The sequence below is a fragment of the Erythranthe guttata genome, chromosome 11, assembly GCF_056151865.1.
Source record: "Erythranthe guttata isolate IM_541 chromosome 11, IM_541, whole genome shotgun sequence".
NCBI lineage: Eukaryota > Viridiplantae > Streptophyta > Magnoliopsida > Lamiales > Phrymaceae > Erythranthe > Erythranthe guttata.
The window spans coordinates 8,361,526-8,370,821 of NC_142543.1; the positions used below are offsets into that span (position 1 = coordinate 8,361,526).

Below are 9,296 nucleotides of genomic sequence, written 5' to 3' on the forward strand. Positions count from 1 at the left end.
ATCCGGCATTTTCTCATCCTTTTGAACAGACAACTCTCAATGCATACACATAAGTGTCAACCACTCGCATGAATATTCCAAACTAATATATAATTTCTAAGTATGATTGGTTACATACAACTAGGGATGGCAAAAAAAAACGATCTGCTAGCTAACCGTGAGCGATGCGTGGTGCCGGTGCCATGTTTACATATAGATACATTCCGGAACACCGCGCAATGCGTGGTGCCGGTGCCATGTTTACATATTTGCAAAGTGTGTTTTATTTATGATGGCGTGAATTTGAAGGGGTTGATGATACGCTACATGTGACGCGTCAAAGTTGCCCCCATATCCTGATCCATATTAGATGAATGAATATAAGGGTCACATTTATTAAAACAAAGCATTGTATACGGTGAGACGGGTTATGAAATAAGAGATAATATTGATATGTAAAAAGGTAAAGGATCAAAAATTATATTTATTAATGATACAAAACTGATGTATACAAGCTAGTATTCTATGATATGTAAAGGATAGAATGTTCGTACATGATTATTGTTGGACTCATTGTTGCGATGGACGATACTGATTAGGAAACGGAGAATGCGGTTCCAGATTGGTACACAATGGCATGCGGTGAAGATTTGTTACGGCATATTGCTTGTATATAGTATTCGGGGAAAAAAAAAGTCAACGCCGGAGACCGGCGGTCAACGGTGGTGACGGACGAATTTATCCATAAAAATGTGTTTTGGGTCAAAATTGAATAATTTATGAAATTTGGGGTCACATCGAGGTTAAATTAAATTAATGATGAAATTGGAGCATATTAAAGGATGATGGTTTATTTTAGTCTTTTACAAAAATCTGAACCATGTGTGAACTTATTTGTTAAGAAGTTTTTTGTATGAATCTCTTTATGAATAAGTACCCATTGATGGACTTATAACAATTGATCCAAATTAGGGGTGCAAGTTGGAACGGAAATTCCAATTTCCGCCGGTTCCGATCCGAAAAGTTCCGATTTTGGAACAACTTTTTTCATTCCGACTTTCGAAATTCTGATTTCCGAATTTTTCCGATTTTTTTGGATTGGAATTGGAATTATATAAAATAAATTTGGAATTTTCGATTTCCGATCCGATTTGATTCTTAAATTAATTCCGAAAAATTCCGATGTTTTTCCGAAAAATACACCTATAAATAATAAATATTATATAACACTTATTTTTCCGAAAAATACACCTTTAAGTTTTGTTTTAGGATTTTGACATAATGAATTGTTGTCAGAAGTTTAATTAGATATTATGTTGTGTTTATGTTTATTTATTTTGGGCAAATGGCAAAAAGGCCCATCACATGGGACTTAAATGCATTTTGGTCCAAAAAAAAACAGTCTCTCAATTAAGCCCATCCCCATGTCTTTAGTCTAAAATACCCTCAATAATATAATTCTTATCAATTCCACCCATTATGATCTAACTTCCTTAATATTACACATTGACCCCGAATTTAAACAAATATATCACATTAACCCCCAAAACTTTTTTTTCTCCAGAAAATAATTTTTTTTCTGAAATGTATTTTCTGAAATTTTTTTTTCCTGAAACTTTTTCCGGTCGGTCAACCACCGTTGATCGCCGGTCTCCGGCGTTGACTTTTTTTTTTTTTTTGATTTTTTTTTCTTAGAAGAAAAAAATATTTTAATTAATATTACTGTTTTAGCTACTAAATTACTGTCTCATACAGTAATATTACTGTTTGGGACAGTAATATTATGAATATTATTTTTTCCGAACAGTAATATTATGAATATTATTTTTCCGAACAGTAATATTATTAATATTATTGTCTAAGACGGCTAAATTACTGTTGAAGACAGTAATTTAGCATCTCTAAGGCATTACTACTAATTAAAATATTTTTTTTAAGAAAAAAAATGAAAAAAAGCCAATTAACAGTTAAATTACTGTCCCCGACAGTTAAATAACTGCTGGAGACAGTAATTTAGCAAACGAATACAGTAATATTAATTAAAATTATTTTTTTTAAGAATAAAAAAGTCAATTAACAGTTAAATCACTGTCTCCAACAGTTAAATAACTGCTGGAGACAGTAATTTAGCAACGAATACAGTAATATTAATTAAAATATTTTTAAAGAAAAAAAAAGTCAATTAACAGCTCAATTACTGTCTCCGGCAGTTATTTAACTGCCGGAGACAGTAATTTAGCAGCCAAGACAGTAATATTAATTAAAAAAGAATTAAGAAAAGACAAAATTCAAAAAAAAAAAAAAAGTCAACGCCGGAGACCGGCGGTCTCCGGCGGTCAACGCCGGAATCTGGCCGGAAAAAAAACATTTCAGAAAAAAAATATTTTCTGAAAAAAAAAATTGGGGGGTTAATGTGATATATTTGTTTAAATCCGGGGTCAATGTGTAATATTAAGGAAGTTAGAGCATAATTGGTGGAATTGATAAGAATTAGGGTTTAAATTGGGGTCAAAATTGAAATTAGGGTTAAAATTGGTTAATTGATGAAATTGGGGTGTAAATCATGAAATTGGAGTTGAATTGGGGGTAATTTTGGTATATATAAAAGGATTTTCCTTATTTGCAAATAAGTTTGAATAGGGTGGATTTATTGAAAGACAAAAAAGTTGAATGTCCCTCTTTTAATTAAGTGCCCTTGTCATGGGCCTATTTGCCATTACCCCATTTATTTTTTGAACTGAAATTTAGTAGTTATTAGTTTTACTTTTATCGATGTGGATGTTCTTATTTTTGGAAAATTATGAACATTTTAAAAAAAATCCGCTAAGTTTTGAAATTTTTAAGCTCGTGCGATTTCTGATTTTTTTCCGAAATTCCGAAAATTCCGGGACTTTTGGAATTGGAATGAAATTTTAGATTCCGAAAATTTTGGAATTGGAATGAAATTTTAGATTCTGAAAATTTTGGAATTGGAATTGGAATTGATTTTGTACTTCTGAAATTTTTTGGAAATTTTCCGAAAAGGCTAATTTCGATTCGATCCATCCGACTTTTACCCCTAATCCAAATAAAAGGTGGTGTAGAAAATTGGATTGGAATTTGTAATAAAAAATAAAATGAAAATCCAAATTGAAATAGGATTAATGGGATACGTTCCTTAAGGGGTTACACTTCTTCCTTCATAGGAATACATACAACACAAGGAGAGTCCATGTTATAAATAACCGATTTCTTTTTCTTTTTCGAATTTATTTATGTAAGAAGCGATTGACATACAAGAGGAATAAGAGGAGTTTTTTTCTTCCTCAAAATTTTACTTCACCATAAACTTACTCGAAGAAATAAAATTATTTTTATCAAGACAAAGAGCAAACGAGGAAGGAAGGTGCAACCGAGTCCAGATATATAATAAGAGAAGAAGAAAAACACGTACGTACAGGTATATATTTATTTATTCAGATTTCAGTGCAGTATTATTTAAATTGTGGTTAGTGGGAATCCTCATCTTGCTTTTCTTATCGTTTACCCCCGAATTCATTGCTTTCTTGAAATCTTTATGTGGATTTTTGGCGTTTGTGTGTGAAGGTACATAAAAATGGCATACATTTAGGTATTAATATTAATAATATTTATGATAATATTAATCATATAATCAGGGCCGGCCCTGAGGCCATGCTGCACAAGTAATGGCTTTGGGCCCCCACTTTCTAGGGGGCCCCCAAATAAAAAAAAAAAAAAGTATATATACATATTTAAATAATATTGTGTTTTAGTAATTTAAAATGGGTTATTTATAAATTACAATATTTAATTGGGTTTTAGAGTCTATTTTCAATCAATGCTCAAATTAATTGTATAATTTTCTGTTAAGAATTGGGATGAAAACAAAATTCCTACTACATCAAATTTAATATTTTACCATCCATCATTATCGAAAAAAAAGAGATAATTCGTCTTTATTTTCATAACTTACGGTGCAACTAAAACAAAATTATAAAAAATAATAATAACAATTCCAATGATATCTAGTGTAGGTTTATGCATTTTTATCCTCATTAACTAATGTCATAATATATTATTTTTGTTTGTTTTATCAAGTTAAATAAGCATTAATCATAAAAGGGTCATTTTTCAAAAGTTCGCTTAGGGCCCCGAACATGTCAGGACCGGCCCTGCATATAATAATAATAATAATAATAATAATAATAATAATAATAATAATAATAATAATAATAATAATAATAATAATAATAATAATAATAATAATAATGAAATATTGTTATTGTTGTTATTCAAAGTGGACTTTTTTATTTTTGCCGTACAATGTAGAGTCATAACTCATAAGAATAAAATAGTGATATAATAGGCATGGAGGAAACGCATATCATGTGTTTTTGGGCATTTATTTAGGTCTTTTTAGAGAATAAAGGTGTTGCTTCAAATCACGTCAATATATATTGTTTCGTATTTGTAACTGAATTTAAATCTTTATAAAAGTTATAAGGGGCAATTTGCTATATGTATGTCCGGGGCATATATTATTAATTTAAAAAATATTAAAACCTTTCCAAAGTTCTCTATCATTTAAAATAGTGAGTAAGGAAAATAAAATCATAATTAATAAAAGAATAATAATGTTGATGGGAGGCGGGAAAGTAGGGCATTATTTGAACAATATTTTTTTTAATTGAAGATAATATATATAATTACAGGGTACGTGGCAGAATAAGGATAAAACTTAGAAAACAAACACCGGGCTTGTTATAGTTTGTTTCATTTATATAGCAATTTCAGAGATATCCGCAAACTAGATCAAAAGATATCTGGTAACGTATCCCTTTATTTGCAAAATAAATTGCAGAGAGAGAGAGAGAGAGAGAGAGAGAGAGAGGAGAGAGAAAGGATTTGGGGTGGGGTTGGGTGGCGTCTGTCGAATGGCCATTGAAAAAGCCACCCCCACCCTTTACGTTTCTCGGTTCTCTCTCCATCTCCATCTCTGTGTGTTCTGTGTGTGTATCTTTTGGGTAACTCATTAAATATAATATATAAATACCCACACCATTAAATTCGGTGGGATTAGTTAGATCTTGTGCACCTCCTCCCTCCAAATGCAAGATTATTGGTATCACAATCAATACCAGAAATCACAATCAATACCAGAAAATATTATTATATTATTATTATTATTATTGGTATATGACAATGCCCACCGTCGCATGTTGTTTTTCTTGATTTTTTATTTTCTGGTTCTACAATTGTAAACAGGGGGTCGATTCAGAGAAAGGAGAGTTGGGTTATTTAAGGATTTGAATTGAGTAAATTAAATTAAATAAAAATAAAATGGCGTCATACCAACTAATCAAAGAAGGAGGAGGGGGGTTGGATATGAAGGGAAACAACAACTGTACAGTGAGGATTGACGATGATGTGGAGTCTGCTTTCCAAAGGATTAATCAATCTTCATCTTCATCTCCTTCACATAGATTGAGGCCTAAAGCTTCTTCTACTCAGCCATCTTCTCGCCTCGTCTCCCTTGATGTTTTTCGTGGCCTTACTGTTGTGGTAACTTTTCTTCTTCATTTTTTATTTTTATTATTATTATTATCTCTTCTTGTTGCAATTTCCACAATCTCATCAAATTGCTACTCTTAATTTTTTGTGTTTGAGTAAATTAAAATCTAAAGAAATTGGGATGCATAGGTCAATGTAATTACCAAAAAAATTATCTTTTCCCATGTGCCACTCTTTTTGTTTCCCGATGAATATTGAGGTTTCGATTTTTATTTCATTTTTTTTTAAAGAGAACCTTGATGATGTTATATTGATAATCGGTGGAAGTTTGCATTTTGTTAAAAAAAAAAAAAAAAAAAAAAAATATCCACGTGCAGTAAAAAAAATATAGATTTGGGCCTACTAAGAAAATTTGACTAGAACAGGATTATTATGTAAAGGAAACTGATATTTGAATATGTATATTAATAATAATTTGATTTGTGTAATTGCAGTTAATGATAATTGTTGATGATGCTGGTGGGATAATACCAAGTATAAATCACTCACCATGGAATGGTTTGACGCTGGCTGATTTTGTCATGCCTTTTTTCCTTTTCATGGTCGGTGTTTCACTTGGACTTGTTTACAAGGTACTTGTTCTTCTCTCACTACACTTTGTATATATATATGGACCACTTTACAATATATTCATTCTAGTATAACTCTGTTTTTTTCTTTCTTTTTTCGTTTTCTTTTCTTTTCTTTTGTAGAATATGCCCTGTAGAGCCACTGCATCCAGAAAAGCCATATTCCGGACAGTAAAGTTTCTAATACTAGGGGTTTTTCTCCAAGGTGCTCTTCTACATCTTATCCATTATTACTTTTGGGAAATATTATTTGCATCGTTTATGTATTTGTTCACCGACTCATTGCAATATAATTTTTGTTATATCATCAGGTGGCTATTTTCATGGTATTAATAATTTAACGTATGGTGTGGACATGGGACAAATTAGGTGGATGGGCATATTGCAGGTGTGTTGTTGTTGAAGAGTAATCTGTTTGCATCATTGTGTGAATAATTTGTTTATGATTTCACAAAATATTTTTGCTTACTATTTTTGGTGTCTCGTTTAGAGGATTGCAATAGCATATTTGGTGGGAGCAATGTGTGAGATTTGGCTCCGGAACGACGAAAAAGTTGGTTCTGGTTTATCATTGCTCAAGAAGTATCAATGGCACTGGTAAAATTCCTATATATACTCTCAAACAGTGCAGTTTCTAGAATTTAATGGTTTCAATTAAAGATTCTTGTTTCTAAATTTATGCAGGGTGATGGTGTTCATGCTTACTACAGTATATCTTGTGTTGTTATACGGTTTATATGTTCCAGATTGGTCGTATCAAGTTCCACTCAGTGCATCATCTGAGGTTCGAGAAGTAAGTTGCTATACTTCATTATATATATATATATATATATATATATATATATTTTTTTTAAACATTCGGGACTAGACTTGTGACATTTTTTGACATAGCTGGTGAAGGTGAAATGTGGTGTGCGAGGTAACACAGGGCCTGCATGTAATGCTGCTGGAATGATTGATCGTGTGATTCTGGGCATTCAACACTTATATAGGAAGCCAATATACGCTCGAACACAAGTAATTCTTTTACTAAGTGGAAAGTTATATCGTCTTCACTTGTTATATGGCTTTCTTTAAAAAAAAAAAAAAAAAAAAAAAAAAAAAAGAAAAAATCTGAGACGCAACTTTTCTATGACAGCAATGCAGTATAAACTCACCAGATTACGGCCCACTTCCTCCGAATGCTCCATCTTGGTGTCAAGCCCCCTTTGACCCGGAAGGACTTTTAAGGTTTCTTTGCCTCTTTTGTATTTTTTATTTCACTACACTACCATTTTGAACCTTCATTTCTTTCCTTCAGTTTTTAACCGTTAACCTCGTTTTGCAATTTTTCTAGTACAGTGATGGCACTTGCCACCTGCTTGATAGGTGTACAATATGGCCATGTTATTGTTCACTTTAAGGTACAAACAAGTTTTTCCTTTCCCTTTTTTTTTTTTTTCTTTTGCGGTGTAGCAGAGTTACTTTCTCTCTCTCATGATCTGATATTTCTACCTTAATCTCATCAGGATCATAAGTATAGACTCTTGCAATGGCTAGTACCATCATCGGGCTTTATAATCCTGGGCGTGCTATGCAATATTTTTGGTAAGGCTTTTTTTCATTTAATTGTTTTTAAATTTATGCACGTGGAAATATTAATATACGTATGGGATTGACTGACGGGATAATATGTTATTGATGTAGGGATGCATATAAACAAGGCTTTATACTCTTTCAGCTATATGTGTGTTACTACTGGTGTTGCAGGGATTCTGCTTGCTTCAATTTATCTAGTGGTAATTAATTAAGCCTCAATAAATTCTCCAGCTGTGAATATACTCGGAGAAGTAACTTTATTTTGATGTTGTTGGATACGCAGGTGGATGTGTATGGATACAGACGGTTTACAATGGTTTTAGAATGGATGGGAATGAACGCACTGGTGATATATGTTCTTGTAGCCTGCAATATCTTACCTCTCATTCTACAAGGATTTTATTGGAACCATCCTGGTAACAACATTGTAAGTTTTTCTTTTTCATCTCTTGGATTTTTTTTATTTTTTTATCACGTTAATAATAATATCCCCCCATGTCTTTTTTTTTTTCTTGACAAATATGACATGTTTTTTTGCAGCTAAGTTTGATTGGAGTTGGAAAACAGAAACACTAATGAGGCTGTTGGGGGTGATATACTAATAATAATATTCCATTTATTGGTTGAGGGCTGCAATACTTTTTGACACAATTCTTGAATAAATCTGTTTTTGGCATGAATTAGACTTTTAGTATGACTGATTGAGAAACAGTTACACATCATTTAATCAAGAAAAAAATGCTGTTAAAATCTCTTCCACTTTTACCTCGAAGAAGACATTTCAAGCTTACAGAGTTGGAAACTGGAAAAATAAATATTGATTTTAGATTTTTTTATTTGGTTTACTTAGAATTATTCTTAGCATGAATGAATGTTTTAAATTCTCCTAACAGTGAGAATAAATTTACATGGGTCGGAAACTCCTGAAATACTTGACCGATGGTAACTATATTTTTCTTTTCTTAATCGAGCAATTGTATATATCATATCTAGTATGTAAGAGCATTCACAATGGTGCTCTCCAAATTCACTCTCCAAAAGATGGGTCCACATGTCACCTAATCACATTTATCCTTCTTAACTTCTCTCTAAAAAGGGTACATCATTATCTTATATATAAAAGAAAAGATATTTTGAACTATAACCCTAGACCTAAACCTATGGACAATATTATTAATAAATAAATCTCTAATTTCAAATTTATATTTGCTCTATTTTTGATCTCATAGAGTTTAAAACTCTATAATTTACTATCCAACATTTATATTATCACTATTTTTTTTTCGATTTCTTGATGAACGGGTTTTTTTTTTTCCATTCCTTTTCTATTTTTTTTTTCTTTTCTTTCGGAATTTAGTTTTCTTCATAACCCTAATCGTCCACTACCTACTACGTGACCCCTCATGGTAGAACCCCATTACAAACTGTATACTATTGAATCTGATGGAGAACTCCACTCAAAACCATAGAATTTTTTATTCGTCCTCTTCTTGCTTACATAAAAAAGTTTCAATTAAATTTCTTTTCATCCTCTTCTTCCTCACCTAGAATTTTCAACACGCAATTACTTTCCAAAGAAAACAACAAAAATATTTATTT

General features: G+C 31.6%; 1 protein-coding gene across 4 annotated transcripts; it reads left to right on the forward strand.

Moving 5' to 3' along the window:
- Positions 1-4,742: 4,742 nt before the first annotated feature.
- On the forward strand, positions 4,743-8,527 carry LOC105970731 (uncharacterized). 4 transcript variants are annotated; one of them, XM_088825596.1, is made up of 14 exons: positions 4,743-5,101; positions 5,245-5,541; positions 5,985-6,122; positions 6,243-6,324; positions 6,431-6,507; positions 6,610-6,716; positions 6,804-6,912; positions 7,011-7,136; positions 7,258-7,349; positions 7,456-7,522; positions 7,628-7,706; positions 7,806-7,897; positions 7,981-8,124; positions 8,238-8,527. In XM_088825596.1, exons 2-14 carry the CDS (start codon positions 5,320-5,322, stop codon positions 8,271-8,273), a joined length of 1,371 nt encoding a protein of 456 aa, XP_088681722.1. In that variant the 5' UTR covers positions 4,743-5,101; positions 5,245-5,319; the 3' UTR covers positions 8,274-8,527. The 4 variants fall into 4 exon arrangements, with proteins under 4 accessions (XP_088681722.1, XP_088681724.1, XP_012851011.1 ...); XM_088825598.1 differs by having other exon boundaries at positions 7,020-7,136; XM_012995557.2 differs by having other exon boundaries at positions 4,743-5,541.
- The last annotated feature ends 769 nt before the right edge of the window (positions 8,528-9,296 follow it).

Excerpts from the sequence above, each read along its gene's own strand:
- LOC105970731 (XM_012995557.2), top strand. The coding sequence starts at position 5,320 with ATGGCGTCATACCAACTAATCAAAGAAGGAGGAGGGGGGTTGGATATG. Across the intron at positions 7,137-7,257 it reads CAATATACGCTCGAACACAA|CAATGCAGTATAAACTCACC; the intron begins GTAATTCTTTTA and ends TTTCTATGACAG. Across the intron at positions 7,898-7,980 it reads TTGCTTCAATTTATCTAGTG|GTGGATGTGTATGGATACAG; the intron begins GTAATTAATTAA and ends TTGGATACGCAG.